This window comes from Prunus persica, chromosome G5 (genome assembly GCF_000346465.2).
Source record: "Prunus persica cultivar Lovell chromosome G5, Prunus_persica_NCBIv2, whole genome shotgun sequence".
Lineage (NCBI taxonomy): Eukaryota > Viridiplantae > Streptophyta > Magnoliopsida > Rosales > Rosaceae > Prunus > Prunus persica.
Window position 1 is genome coordinate 17,800,084 of NC_034013.1, and position 14,689 is coordinate 17,814,772.

General features: G+C 38.1%; 4 protein-coding genes across 8 annotated transcripts; 3 read left to right on the forward strand and 1 right to left on the reverse strand.

Annotated features, from left to right (window-relative positions):
* On the forward strand, window positions 94–1,266 carry LOC18776098 (uncharacterized protein At3g17950). Its single transcript, XM_007210155.2, has 2 exons — window positions 94–501; window positions 603–1,266. Exons 1-2 carry the CDS (start codon window positions 418–420, stop codon window positions 1,119–1,121), a joined length of 603 nt encoding a protein of 200 aa, XP_007210217.1. The 5' UTR covers window positions 94–417; the 3' UTR covers window positions 1,122–1,266.
* On the reverse strand, window positions 1,976–2,982 carry LOC18777040. Its single transcript, XM_007210697.2, has one exon. The coding sequence runs from the start codon at window positions 2,711–2,713 to the stop codon at window positions 2,180–2,182; it is 534 nt and encodes a 177-aa protein (XP_007210759.1). The 5' UTR covers window positions 2,714–2,982; the 3' UTR covers window positions 1,976–2,179.
* Window positions 4,077–7,113, forward strand: LOC18777568. 3 transcript variants are annotated; one of them, XM_020563346.1, is made up of 6 exons: window positions 4,077–4,185; window positions 4,459–4,593; window positions 5,686–5,834; window positions 6,245–6,334; window positions 6,459–6,617; window positions 6,791–7,113. In XM_020563346.1, the coding sequence occupies exons 2-6, from the start codon at window positions 4,461–4,463 to the stop codon at window positions 6,881–6,883; spliced, it is 624 nt and encodes a 207-aa protein (XP_020418935.1). In that variant the 5' UTR covers window positions 4,077–4,185; window positions 4,459–4,460; the 3' UTR covers window positions 6,884–7,113. The 3 variants fall into 3 exon arrangements, with proteins under 3 accessions (XP_020418935.1, XP_020418936.1, XP_020418937.1); XM_020563347.1 differs by lacking the exon at window positions 4,077–4,185 and adding an exon at window positions 4,242–4,310; XM_020563348.1 differs by lacking the exons at window positions 4,077–4,185; window positions 4,459–4,593; window positions 5,686–5,834 and adding an exon at window positions 5,859–6,086.
* LOC18777775 lies at window positions 8,030–13,796 on the forward strand. 3 transcript variants are annotated; one of them, XM_007210358.2, is made up of 11 exons: window positions 8,038–8,915; window positions 9,059–9,316; window positions 9,484–9,726; window positions 9,920–10,069; window positions 10,223–11,739; window positions 11,898–11,971; window positions 12,107–12,188; window positions 12,272–12,394; window positions 12,574–12,680; window positions 13,044–13,201; window positions 13,323–13,796. In XM_007210358.2, exons 1-11 carry the CDS (start codon window positions 8,475–8,477, stop codon window positions 13,572–13,574), a joined length of 3,405 nt encoding a protein of 1,134 aa, XP_007210420.1. In that variant the 5' UTR covers window positions 8,038–8,474; the 3' UTR covers window positions 13,575–13,796. The 3 variants fall into 3 exon arrangements, 2 of the variants coding, with proteins under 2 accessions (XP_020419621.1, XP_007210420.1); XR_002271709.1 differs by lacking the exon at window positions 13,323–13,796 and having other exon boundaries at window positions 8,030–8,915; window positions 12,546–12,680; window positions 13,044–13,067; XM_020564032.1 differs by lacking the exon at window positions 13,323–13,796 and having other exon boundaries at window positions 8,031–8,915; window positions 12,584–12,680; window positions 13,044–13,156.

A 14,689-nucleotide genomic window follows, 5' to 3' on the forward strand; every position in this document is an offset into this window, starting at 1 on the left:
CAAGCCTGAAATGGATAAATGTAAAGAAGAGTGACTTTGAAATTTGAAGGACCAAACAGGGTGACTAGTGATAATATAGAAACCTGAGGGACTTATTTGATATTAACCAATTCTATAAAGCCTACGTTCCAGGAAGGAAAAAGAAATGTATTAGACTACAATTGAAGATGAAATTATGAAAAGGACAAAGCACCAAAGCCCAACATTAATGATTTGAAACACAATCCAACTTCAGTTAAATTAAATCCCATCTATCACCATCTCTCATGGGTCTCATACTCTCATCACTCCACGCTTTAAATTGCACATAAACCTTCAAATTTCAAACGCACAGAAAATACAACCAGAAGAAGATCAAAAACAGACCTCTCCAAAAATCCAAACCAACACACACAGAGAGAAACAGAGAGAGGAAAAATGCTAGATCCAAGAAATGATCTGCTACCTCCACCCTCATCCCCCACCAACTCCTCCATTTCTTCTTCCGATCTCGACACCGAGGTACCCATTTCCCCATTTTTCATTTCATTCTGATTTTCTCTGATTTTATCCCTCACTAATTTTGTCTTCTTTTTTATATATTGTTGAATTTTTTGTGACAGTCTACAGGCTCATTCTTTCACGATCGAAGCACGACCTTAGGAACCCTAATGGGAGTGAGCTTTCCAGCCATCACGTTCAGAGCCCCGAGCCAACAGCGCCGAGACCCCCAAGCCAACAGCAACAACAACAACAACATGGCCAGTACTAGCGGAAGCGGCTCCAGGAAGACCAAGAAGCCCAAGAAGAAAAACGCCGCTGCTTCGTCAGCCGTGGGTGTGGTGGCGGAACGGCGGCGTAGGTGGTGGCGCCTCTGCCGAGACGACTGCACGAAGCCAGCTTCGCTCGGCGAGTTTCTTGAGGTGGAGAGGAGATTTGGAGACAATGCGTTTTATAACACGGCTGCGGAGCTTGAAGGGGTCATGGTGGGGCAGCCCAGAAATGGACGGCTACTGTTTGCCGATGGGAGGGTGCTTCCACCGTCCAATGTTGATGACCGGATTGCCACTTCATCCACGGCTGGAGTTCTCTCTAGATTCCCGGTTTCGATCACTGCCATCTGTAGTGGCGGTGTAGCATGAATTCTTCGCCCTTATTTTCTTTCTCTTTTTCGTTTGATATTTTTTGTCCTTTTTTTCTTCTTTTTTCACTGTTTAATGACAAACATTTATTTGTTATGCGGAAATGGTGGAAAGAAAAAAAAAATAGAAAGTAGAATTTTGGCCATTGGCGTTTGCTTTTTTTTTCCCCCCCTGTTATCCTAATATTATCCATCCATCCATCCATCCATCCATGTCACATTAAAGAAGCCAAGTCGCTTTCCGAAAACAATATTTTAAAACAAATCTTCGGATAAAAAAAAAGTTGTGGTTGGTTTACTTTGGAGAAAGTCACGTAATCAAACACACCTTAGGCTATAAAAAGCAAATAATTTTTTTGATTAGGTTGGCCTGTGGGACTCAACATCTCCTCCTCTATCAATTGAAGGTGGGCTAAGGTAAAGCCCAAGTCATGAAAAGGAGGGATTGATTTGATTGTTCATTGAGTGAAGGAAGGGTCATAAAAAAAACAAATATGTAAAAATCATGAGGTGTCTTCATATATATTTAAAGGGTAAGATTAATTTCTTTTTGGAATTCGGCTTGTCTAGCAGAGTGTAAGTGTACAATGAAAGAGTAAGAAAATCAGCTTCCATCAGTATTTATTTCATTCTATTTCTATACATAAAATCTCTAAGCTATTTTCAGCAAATAATATCTTGCAAGTGAACATTATTCATATCAATGTCACCATCATCGAATCTTGAACGAAACTAAACCTTTCTTTTTTTGTTGGTTGGTTGGTTGGTTTGCTGCTTGATTAGCTTTGGGCGTATAGACTGGAGGAGGGAGGGTAAGGGGTTCCATCACTTTCCATCTTAAAGAAGAAATGGATGGAGGAAGAAAAAGAAGTCAACTATTAGCATCTTTTTTCATAGAAGAAACAGCTAATAATCTTTGTACATGTTGACTCAGTTGAGTTGATTTGTTGATCCAATTTAAGGCCAGGTCATGAATACTTAATTAATGACTTCTAAATTTAATCAAAGACAAATTAAATAACACCAAAATTTCATTAAAAATGAAAATAGTAGAATTAATTAATGTGTAGATGGAGTTTCAGCAATGGTCTCCAATGCAGGCTTCCATGATCTTTGCTTTGAGTACCTCTCCACTAATACTAACATTGGCTCTGAATGGCTTGAAGGACTAATAACATCACCAATATTTTTATCCAATCTCTTGGCTTCTGAAGGAAACATGCAAAACTCTCCGAGGACGGGAAAAATCTTACTGAAACTGTTGAAACTTCTGTGCTTGAGTGCCTCTGAAGCCTTGTAAGTCAGAGAGCTGAGCTCTTCATGTGTGAGCACAGAGTAAAGCAGATCCATGGGAAGAAGAAAATAGAACTGGCGCCTTTCGAGCTCTTCATCAGCTGTAAGGCCATGAACCCTGTTGCCCACTTTGAGGCTGCTAGATTCACACACAAACTGCCCTGGATTCTCTAACATCAGCTCTGCTGCTTTCACTGCCCTTGTGTACACTTCCAATCTTCCATCCAAAAACAAAACCTTTACAACTCCACTGCTTGAGATGACCAATGAAGGAGCACAAGAAGCTGCTGCGTTCCCCATGAGAAAAAAACAACAAATTTGAAAGACAGAAGAACTTATTCTTCTTCTTATTCTTCTTCTTCTTCTCTTTGGGTGTGGGGAGTAGTTGAGGATGAGAGAGAGAGAGAGAAATGGATGGTGTAGATGGGGGGCTGTTGGCAATTTGGCAGCGTCTCTTTGAGTATATATAATAAATGAAATGAAATTTGTGCATGCATGAGAGTAGTTGATTGACAGAGAGGAAGAAAAGAAGGGTGGATTTGTCGGCTATCTACAGAAGAGAGGATACATGTCACTGTGTGACATTGAAAGCATGTAAATTCCACACCTCCTCTGTCAACTTTAAAACCATTTTATGTTTGCTTTTAAACCATTTTTATGTTGTTATGTAAACTGGGACCTGAGTTTTTCCAACTAGGCAATCCTGTAAATGACAATCCCCACTTTAATTAATGGGGTGGAATCATGGAAAACCAACGCACAGAGCAGTCACCCTAACATCTCCCTCTAGCAATCATGTATTTTAATTGTGCAGGATTTGTATAGGATTTTCATCAATTTGTCAGTGAGGAGGGCACATGGGGTGAAGCATGGAGCAGCGGTTGGGCAACGTACAAGAGGTCACTTAAGGACACCACCAAACGAATGATTGGACATGGTAACCAACAATTTCTCTGATATTATTCCTTCAACACAGTCACCTACTAACTACATACAAATATATATGTATATCTGTAGGTAGAGAGAGAGAGAGAGAGAGTGGATAAACAATTGCATATATCTGTGTACCTATTTTTGCAAGATGTGGGACGAATATCTATGCAGAGGTGTCCCAATGTCAAATCTTTGCTAGTTATGCAATCACTTTCCAATGCTAGCTAAGGCTGCTATTGGTGCATAATATTCCATAAGACATGTTACTAATGATTTGGAACTAGTATCTAATCTGAACTGTATGATTAATTAGTTGGGAAATGTTAGCCAGTTTTGTAAATTGGTCAAACTAATAGCAGCTTGATCCTTGATATGAGTATGGCTCCAAAAAGAAATTGAACTAAATCTTTTGGTGGGTTATTTTACAACCAAATGATGATGAAGCATCCTGATTTAAATTTGGTTACATAATTATTGATTTAAGGAGTAATCTACCTTACCAAACATTTGATATGTTAAGGTCATAAAATTATGGAAGGAAAATTCAAGCTGTCTCAAGTATCTTGCCAGAGGAAGGTGAAAGTTACCCAGCATCAAATGGAGAACAGAGAAACATCAAAAGTGAAAGAAAAAAAAAACCAAAAAAGAGGAGGAAAATAGAGAAATAAATATCTTTGATTGACATGGTACAATTCCCTGATCTTTTAAAAGGTGGGACCCTGCAAGACAAAATTGCTGAATCAGACTAAAGGATGGAGGGAAGGGCTGTATACCAGTCATCTGCAATCCATTAACGGTAATCAGTGAGTTACCTGCTGCTGCTTCCCTCTCTCTACTAGGTAGGTACTCTCTCCTTATTCATTCTTCATTTAAAAGATAAGTTCTTTTATTAGATTTGTGCTTTCTTTTGCTGCTAGCCCAAAACCATTCTGAGTAAGCAAAGACCAGAAAAAGAGAGAAAAAAGTAAAGGCGCCTCATATAAGAGATAAAGCAATTTAATTTAATTTAGCCTCATGCGTTTAATGCTCAAATTAATCATCTTTTTCCCCTTTTCTTGGATTTATTTGGGTTTGTTTTATTTTGTTGTGTGCTCATGCGAACAACATTGCAGGGATGGCATCTCTTCCACATGGAAACCCTACAAGTTGTAGTTTAGTATGTGAAAGAGGACCGATTTCCTTCGTGGGTATTTCGGCTCTTCCATCTATTCAATTGAGGGCCAGAGCTTTTGATGGTTTGGTGAGAGGTCAGTTGGTGCTTGCCTGTCTTAGTTATTTTAGCTTCAGCTATCTGGGTTTACTCCAAAAGATTTTCTCTTTTAATTTCGGGTCTAATTTGTACTAATATAGAGCTGTTGCATTTGACATTTTTGTAAACTTCACTGATTATTATTGTCCAAAATTTCCCTTGGCTTGTATTGGTTAGTCTAATAGAATGTGGGCAGTGTTGCTTTTCATTTGATTGATACTAGTTGTTTATGGCATGCTGTACATTGTTCAAAATACTATGAAGTGTTTGGAGACGGCTGAGAGTTTAAGTTATAAGTAACTGTAAAAAGGTTGCGCATTCTAAGAAGAAATATTTTGGAATTGTAGAGAGAATGATATGCATTCTTACCATCCAGCTTGTGTTGAAAAAAAAAAAAAAAAAACTCGAGAATCAATTGAAATGGTCATCCATGGTTATTGTAGATTGTATGCCTGTCCTGTTGAGATGGTCATGCATGATATATGGGTCTGGCATTCATTCAACGGACAAGAGTCGTATGTAATCTAACTTGAGCTTGGTTATAGGACTGAATTATTTGAATATCTTTTGCTCATTATTAGTACCTTTTAAGGGTGTGATTGTCTGTTTACATGTTATCTTTAGACTGCTGCTCCTCCTATTTTTCTTCTGTTTACTGTCCCTCTCTTTAACCATGGAAATTTTGTGTTCCATATCTTACTGTAAATTGTCATTATCATATCTTGAAGGCCTTCTTCAGTAACTATCCAAAATGCTCTATCAATTAAACTCATCACTGGCATCTGCAAAACAATCTTTGTTCACGTAGTCTATGATTGGCAAATGCCAGCCTCCTATAGCCTATAGGTCACAGTATCAGGCATTTTGATAATTCCCATATTAGTATTACTTTAACCTTCAGATGTGACATTATTTGAGATTTTCTGTGTTCCATTTCTGATCTATATGTATTCATATAATATGATATCAAGGAGTGTTCTACAACAAACTTCCCAATGTTAATTGAAAAGAATTGCGTACAAATTAAATCTTTTGCTTATAAAACCGGCCATTTAGCTGATATTGCTGCATTTTATACTGAATTCATCAGGAAGAGGTATAACTCACAGCTTATATAGAAAGGAGACATCCCTTTTTTGCGAAAAAGGATCTAATAGCATCAACAGAATTACGACCATCCCCAGAAGTAGCAGTTCGGACTCTAATGGCACTGAAGATGACTCCTCTGATCAGGCAAAGGCATGTATGAGCAACTACTAATGAATGATTTGTTTTGTGCTTTTTTTTCTTCTTCTTTTTTTTTCTCTTTTTTTTTCTGTAACATGAATATGAGTTTATCCCACTGGCTTCTTTTGTCAGCACCAGCTGATGTCCTGAGATGTATCTGGATTAAAAATGTTGTGTACTTACTAAACGTAAGATTGATTGTCTGAAGTATGGTTCTTGCTTCTTGCATATCTCAGATTTTAACCCTACATGGACAAGAAGTTGGTATGTCCAGGATATTTCATATAGCTGGTCCTTTCAGTCAGTCGGATGGGGGTTTTGGGAGAGAGATGTCCCCTCCCTTGTAATAACACTCAGTCATATCTCCCAGGGAAGGAAAGACGTTCTAATTACATCTCTTTGTGTCTTTCTTTTTTTAACAGAAAAAACCTTTTGGATACTCAAGGAAGGATGTTTTATTGATTGGACTAGGAGTAACTGGAATCGGTATCGGCTTGAAAAGTGGATTAGAGGTACTTACTTTATTCTCTTATTTAACTATTTCATAAACTTTCTATCATTGATAGCTCTGTTTTTGTTTTCAAGCTAGATCATACTCTAGTCATATAATTCTTCTTGCTATGATGTTTTATGCAGTTTGCTGGAGTTGATCCTTTACAAGCAGGGAATGTCGTTCAGCTGGTACTGGTGTTGGGCCTGACAATTGGATGGATTTCCACTTATATTTTTCGAGTTTCAAATAAGGAAATGACATATGCACAGCAAATACGTGACTATGAGAACAAAGTCATGGAGGTATCTTTTTTTATTATTATATAATTTCTCTTATATCTAGCAAAATTCTATCAAATTCAGTTATTTTTTTCTTTCTCTGTAATATTCTTGAATTTTGTAGCATTATACAATTAAGAATCTCTCTATCTCTCTCACTCTCTAACACCCAAAGGGGTCAAATTGTGGATATGCAGAAGAGATTAGAAGGCCTAACAGAAGCAGAACTAGAAGCATTGCTTGAACAAGTTGAGGAAGAGAAGCGACGCCTAGGTGAGCAGGTCAAGTAAAGATTTACTTACCTTCAATCATTATATAGCCTTGAAGCTTCCTCATTTGTATATATTGAGTAGTGAGCTCACAAATATATTATAAGGTTTCCTCATTTGTACTCTAAGTCTGATAAAAGACAACAGTAGGCAAAAGTGATAGACAACCTCAAATCCTCTTCATTATATCTACTTTACATATGAAAGGAAGGAATTATAGAAATGGTTTCGAGTAATTTTTGAAAGGGACATTTAGTGTGTCATATTCCTCACTTGGCGATGGATTCATATAAACAATGTGTGCCTGTCTACAAGTGGAAAACACAGCTATCATCGATTAAGTGGCACGCAATAGTTGACATTTGACAATGCTTCTAACCACAACTCTCTTTAGGACCAATTGTCTGAAGCTTCGGATTTCCCTTTCATCCACACACTCACACAATCGGGTTAGTCTACAATAATGGCATAAGCTAAACAAATGTTCAGATCACTGATTTATGACATTGCTCTTATGAAAGCCAGCCACACAGATTGTCTCATGAATGGCTGGCATTCAGTTGCTCATCCACTCCCGACTGATGCTAGCACAACTCTTACTCTCCCGGGTGCATATCCCCTTGTTCTAGAGCACTCATCGGGCAACATATGCCTCTCAACCTGTGAAATTCAGAATGTACCATAGTGAACATTTATTCCCGCCGTGTGGTTTGCGGGGCCTCCTTTGGTTTTTGGGTTTGACAGGTCTCATATTAAACCTTGGAGTAATGGATTCTTTTATTAGTTTTACCAAATAATTAAGCAAGCAAACAATACAAAACTTTTTTCTCTCTTGTTTTCCCCTTAAAACAATGCATGGTTGCAACGTGACATCCCACATGCTACCATAATTAAATTGTTACTTAAAGTCTTAACTATGGTTTACATAGCTATTAGCTAGCTAGCTGGATGGATAGATGGATACCGATCTGAAAGCTTCTTGCTTAATCAAATGACTGCTACACTACAACATAAAAACCAAAACGACATCGTTAAAACAATGCTAAATTTCTCTCAGTACTTACATCCTTCTTTTTAAAAGGAAAGGAAGAAGATTAATAGGAAAGGGTTTTTTCAGGGAAAAAAAACCGGTCTAGTGGAATAAACCGGGAAACCGCCAGTGGTGGCGGGCCTGAAGTTTTATAACAAGAAACAAGTTAACAGAACAGCAAACGCGTGGAGGGTCCCATCCCATCCCAGAACAGCAGAACTGTTGAGGTGCATTTAGGCCAGGTGTCTCCAAATGATTACGCCTTCATTTTTGTTTTATTTTTATTTTCCTCAAACTTCTGAAATCCCAAATGCAACCAAATCGAGATCAGTGTTGCGTAACTCAATCATTAGACCCATTTAATGTAATGTTCTTCTCTCCAAAACTAAAACCGTCTCCTCTTCCGCCCACGCCCACCGTCACCATGCCTCTGTTTCTCTGTTTCTCTCTAAAAACTTATTCTTTCTCTCTCTAGATTCGTATTACACACGCTGATAACACAACACAGGCAAGCCGTTTTACAGGCATGCTATTCCGCGTAGTGAAATTCCGAATTTGACCTGAAGAAAGCGCCAAATTTCAATGGCGGTTGTCACCGGAGATCGGTACCTGGAGAAGCTGGTACACTTCGTGGAGCAACAAGCCGGTTCTTTGATCGACGGAAGCCTAGTGCTCAAGCTGAACCCGGCGGGCTTCCACTACGTGAACTCGCGGCTCGAGGCGCTTCTTGAGCTCGAGAGCCTCCTGGCCGGCGCTCCCGTCGACTATCTCCGAGCCTACGTCTCTGACCTCGGCGACCACCGAGCGCTCGAGCAGCTTCGGAGGATTCTCAGGCTCTTGACCTCCCTCAAGGTCGTTTCGGTATTGCCGCCTCCGGCCAGAGACCCTACGCCGCTTTCGTTTTGGCCGTTTGGCAGGCTTAGGGTTTTGGAGCTTCGAGGATGCGATTTGTCCACCTCCGCCGCAAAAGGCTTGCTCGAGTTGAGGCACACCTTGGAGAAGATCATTTGTCATAATTCTACTGTGAGTTTTTATAGATTTTGCTCTGGTTTCCTCGTGACATCTGTTTTTCTCAGCTACTTAATGAGCATTTAAAGTTCTTAAATTATGTATCTATCACATGCTAATTGATTTGATATGACTGAAATTGTGATAAAATATTTTAGGATGCTCTGAGGCATGTGTTTGCGAGTAGAATTGCAGAGATAAAGGACTCACCGCAGTGGAACCGCTTGTCATTTGTCTCATGTGCTTGTAATGGCTTGGTTCTCATGGATGAGTCTTTGCAACTTCTTCCTGCTGTTGAAACTCTTGACCTAAGCCGAAACAAGTTTGCAAAGGTTGATAATCTTCGCAAATGTGTCAAATTGAAGCACCTGGACCTTGGTTTCAATCACCTCAGAACAATTTCGTCAATTAGTGAGGTACCGAGTTTTAGCACTAGATTTCAATGCTTTGAGAAATTTATTTTTTCAATTTACTGGGAACTGCTTTTTCTATAGTTTGAGTCTCAAATATTTTGCCTGTGCTTTATATTTTTTATTTAGGAATTAGATTTCGACCCATACTCCGATGTTGTTGGACCATGCAGGTCACCTGTCATATACTTAAACTTGTTTTGAGGAACAATGCTTTAACTACATTGCGTGGGATTGAGAATTTGAAGTCACTTGAAGGGCTTGATGTTTCCTACAATATCATTTCCAATTTTTCAGAGTTAGAATACCTGGCTGGACTCCCAGCTCTACAAAGCTTGTGGTTGGAAGGGAATCCATTATGTTGTGCCCGTTGGTATCGGTCACACGTATTCAGCTACCTCACTAATCCAGAAAAAGTAAGTTATGATTTATCTTATTTTTCTTTTTGGATTATATTTCTTCATTCTTTTGGACCTGAAATACATAGATGCACAAGTTGTCTGTTATAAAAGTTCGAAGCATTCATTACATATTTCTTGTCATTTGCTAATTATGTTTTCCAATTTTTTTATTTTTTTATTTTTTTTTCCGGGTTGTATGGCTGATTAGTTGAAGTTAGATGATAAGGAAATCAGTACCAGAGAATTTTGGAAGAGGCAACTTATTATTGCCAGCCGGCAAAAGCGACCTGCCAGCTTTGGGTTCTATTCTCCTGCGAAGTGTGATCCTGAAGGAGAATCAAGTATCAACAGAAGAAGGGTAGGTCACTACTAGAGTTGTTGTGAGTCTTTTATGATTGAACATCTGCCTACCCAGTACTTTTTTGTTGTAAAATATCTGTGCTATGTTCATCTACTCAATTATCGAGTAACAATTGTAAAATCTTGCATTGTTACTTCTTCTTTTTCGCAGAAAAAGGTATCACGTCTTGCTTCTATTGTGAATGAAGAAGAGAGCACACATCTATGTTCTGACCAGGAGTCTGTGTCTTGTGACAATGAGATTCAAAGCAGAGAGGAAATTGTGATGTCTGATGATGAAGCTGAAATTGTTGATTTAATGACTAGAGTTGAGCGAATGAAGAAAGAGCGATCTGTTCTTTGGTTGCGGGAGTTCAAGGAATGGTTGGATCATGCTTCTGGGAATATTGCAGACAGCAGTAGATATAGTGGGGATACGTTGCATGTCGAGAGGGAAAATTATATGAAATCCAAGGCTAGCTGGACCCAGCTCGGTGAAAAATCAAGATATGTTTCAGACTATGTTCAAGCATCAGGAGATGAGAGTAGTACAAATGTTTTAGAATCAGATAGGTCCTTCTTGGATGTAACTACTGGTTCGCATGCCCGTCACTTTGACCAAACTGGTTCAATGGGGAATGCTGGTGGGGTCAGCCCAGTTGGTATCGATAGTAGATATCTTAAGGAGGATGTAAAAGTTTATTCTCATGAAGGGACTAGTACTGTCAGTGCACAAACTAAAAGTTCCGATGCTCACTCATTCACCACTCAAAGAAGTTATAGGATGGTCGAAAATTTGAGCATGTCTGCATTGTCTGTCATTGATGATATTTCAGAGTCTTATTCATTGTCTGCTTTCCCAGGATCACCACCTCATTATCAAGAGGACATTCTTCACCGTCGCCATAACTTAGAGGAGGAAATTTTACAGTTATCCGCAGAGTCCTATTCAGTGGCATCATCTGATAGTAATACCAGCTGCAGTGAAGATGATAATAGTGAATCTAAGCAGTCAGCTCCTGAAGATCATCACTTACTGAATGAGAACTGGCTGAATAAGAATTCTGAAGAACACCCATATTCAGATTGTTTCAAGTATTATGGCAGAAAACATGAGGTTCCTCATGTAAGAGAAAATGACAAACATTCAGTTGGAAAATGTGTAGACCAAACATCCAGTATGCAGGAATTTTCAAATCTGGACCACTCTTTGCAATCATCAATCAATGATGTTCATGCTGCTGCTCATGATGTTGAAAATGCTCATTGCATTAATGAAGAGGGTGATTTGTTGGGGAGGAGAAAAGGCAGACAGAAAACTAAAAGAAGAGTTGTTACACTACTAGATGATGAAAACATGATAAGGCAGGCAGAACCATCACCCAAATTAAATGGAAATCTAGATAATCACGTAGCACAAGTGGAAATTAAGCAAGAGAAGCAACATTTTTACGGGGGTGATTTCCACGAAATCATTGATGAGAAACAGATGCTGGAAAATAGAAGTAATATCCCACTAATTGATTATGCTAATGGATCTTCGGGGGCTGAATGCCTGTCTTCAGGAATTGATGATTTTATTGAGAGTTATTTCAATACAAATGTTGCAGATTTGGGAAATCATGAGATTAGTAAGCAGTGTATGTGGTGCTGTTGTATACTTGAGCTGGATTCTCTTCAGAGAGAAAGGTGAGCTTTTCGAAATTTTCTTTTTATAGTTCAATAGTATACATGATATTGTCCATATGAAGGTTTTCCCATACATTTTAACAATGGGGCTCATGTTGCGTCAGATTTTCAGACTTTTTCTGCTTTTATATGCTTATATTCTTTCATTTTATACGCAGAGAAGTTGCTGTTCTACTTAGCAGTGAAAACAAGCTGTATGTGCTACACATTGGTGTTGCAGGCGATGAGTCAGGTTAGGTTTCGAGGTCTTTGCGAGTGACTTATATGTCATTTAATTTTCTCTTTTGTCAATGGTTACTGGGACAATTTAATTTTCTGTTTGGTTAGCTATATGGCTATTGATTTCCAGGGTGATCTTGTTTTGCAGGCACTATTTTAAATTTACAGGGGTGCCACAAGGTTGAAGACATCAGGGAGGTTGTAGTTGGTATAGGGCTCCATGTTGTCAGGTTAGTAAATTGTGGTACTTAAACAACATATGGAACCTAACAGGGAACACTTTTCTAACAATTTTGTTTCCCTGTTTGCGTAGGGTGTATGTGGAGGGGAGCGCGTACCTGTTTAAAACCAGAAGCATTGATAAATCAAGACAATTACTTTCTATTTTAAAAGTTATTGATTCTTTTGCTCCAAATGATGAATTTTGTTTAAGAAGGTAGTTATTTTTTCCTTTCAGATATAATTTTGAAAGTTTTGTTGGTTTTACGACTATGTATTTATGTACGCATGTGTCTAATGTATATTTGGTTTTATACTTTAAGTTATTCCATTTTGATGTGCATCTTTTGATTTCTTTGTTATGATAGACTGGGGTTTTGGAAATTTAAATGGCAGTTTGGAGCAGGTTCAGGTTGAGTTGTTTGAGAAACACATATGTGGAGGTTCAAAAGTGAGCATATTCCAGTATTCTATGGTGCAGTTTTGGTGTAGTTATAATGAAGGTATGAGTCCAAATAATTCAGTCTGGTCGTCAGTTTTTACATTTTAATAGTCGACGATTGTAATCATGTCATGACTTGAAATACATAGAAAGGGAATACATAATAAGCATTTTGGTAGACATGTCGAAGAAATTTTAAAATAAAGGTATTTCCATAATATAAGATTTTGTTACATTATAGTTAGTTTTGGTGAAATTTACTGATGAAAGCCGTTTGGAAGCATGTCAAGAACACTTGTAATGATGAAGTTTTACTTTACATTCCTTGAACTTCACTTTTGCAGCCTAATTTTCAAAGAATGCCCGACCTTCAAAAACAATAATGATTTCTTGCTTGATAGCGTTGTTATCTCAAATCTGACAGGTGAATCATGGTTTTCAAGATCATTATTTGTGGCTGGAGAGCATGTATTTGTGTGCTTTGAAGACCTTATGCAGTTTAGATCTTTATCTGTGGCTGCATCTTTGCCACCATATTTTTCACTTGATTTGTGTTGCTCTATTGCGGACATATCTGAGTTGGTAATGCCTCTAATTAACTGTAGCTCTTTCCCTTAATATGCATGTTGTTGTCATTCACTGAATAGGCGAGTTCTAGATTATCATACCCCATTTGTGCTCATAGTCTGGACTGTATTTCCAGGTTGTTGATGTCAGGGAAAGTCGGCGTGTAACCTTAGCTGTTGAGTGTGCGATGTCGGAGTTCTGCCCCTCAGGCTCAGCCAAAATTGACAGTTTAGAGACAAGTGTAAATGAGAAGAAGATAGCTCCAGGCTCAATGACGTGGAAGCTCCAGTGGTTTTCCGACGAGAGTCCTTTCAAGTTTGTGGCATTGCTGAAGGCAATCCATGCAGGGATGAGTGTTTCTCCTTTGCTTGTAAGATGTATATCATGAATGGAGCCTTTTCTTTAAGCCACCTAAGGTTTTGTTAGTTTTATATTCATTTCATTCTTTTGATTATTTTTATTTCTCCCATTTAGTTTGTTTCCCTGCCAGCTGGTAAAATCTTGGGAAATTGGTGGCTTTGGCATCGGCTTGACTAAATATTGTAAAATGACAACTTTTTTTTAACCTTATAAATATGGCGGCTATAAATACCTTCTTATCCCCCCTCTATTACTCTTCACACTTAAATTTTCTCCCCTTAAATTCCCAAATCTTTCCTCTTCATCTTCTGGTATGCTTCTTTTTCCCCTCTTTGAAAATATTTGTTCTTTAAAAAAAAATTAATTAATTTGTTGGTTTGTTGGGCTGATTTACTGTTAACTTGAAACGGTTATGTTACAATTCTTGTCGGTCTTGATTATATTGTGAATTAATGAGTAATTCCCCCTATCCAGATTCTAATTATTTGCTTATTGTCATACGAAATATTGGGTGTTTAACAAGAAGTGACTAATTAGTGACAATACTAAAAAAGAAGCTGAATTTAAAAGAGTAAATTGCCAGACTCCCCGAACTAGGATCCCAATCCCAATCGAACTGAACCCCTTGAATTAAAATGGCAGTCAATTTAACACCCGAATTAATTGAAATGGCCAATTTCACACTTGCCGTTAGATTTTAGATGATTTCATCCAATTCTCCGTTTATACCAAGAGTATATTTGTATTTTTGAATAAATTAAAAGTTAAATACATAAAATCAAAAGAAAAATAATTATAAAATTTACAATTAAAACAAAAAAAAACCCACAAAGGAGGCAGATGCAGCCATGGCTGGTTTAGGAAGTACGCTCTTTTCATGTAGTTGACTATTGCCATATTTTTGTTTGAGTTCAAGTAATTTTCTTTTCGAACCAATTATCAGCATTGCAAGTTTGCAACCTTTGCTGTAAAAAGCTAAAGTTACCAAAACTTGAGTTAAGTGATTCGGTTGCTGTTTACTTGTTTAAACAAATTCATCTAGCAATAAATAATTTTTTGTTTGATCAATTTGTTTGGCTGGTGAGATTACAGAGCTAAATGATGAAAATTTGGAAAGGGAGTCACCAACGCCAGTAATCTAGC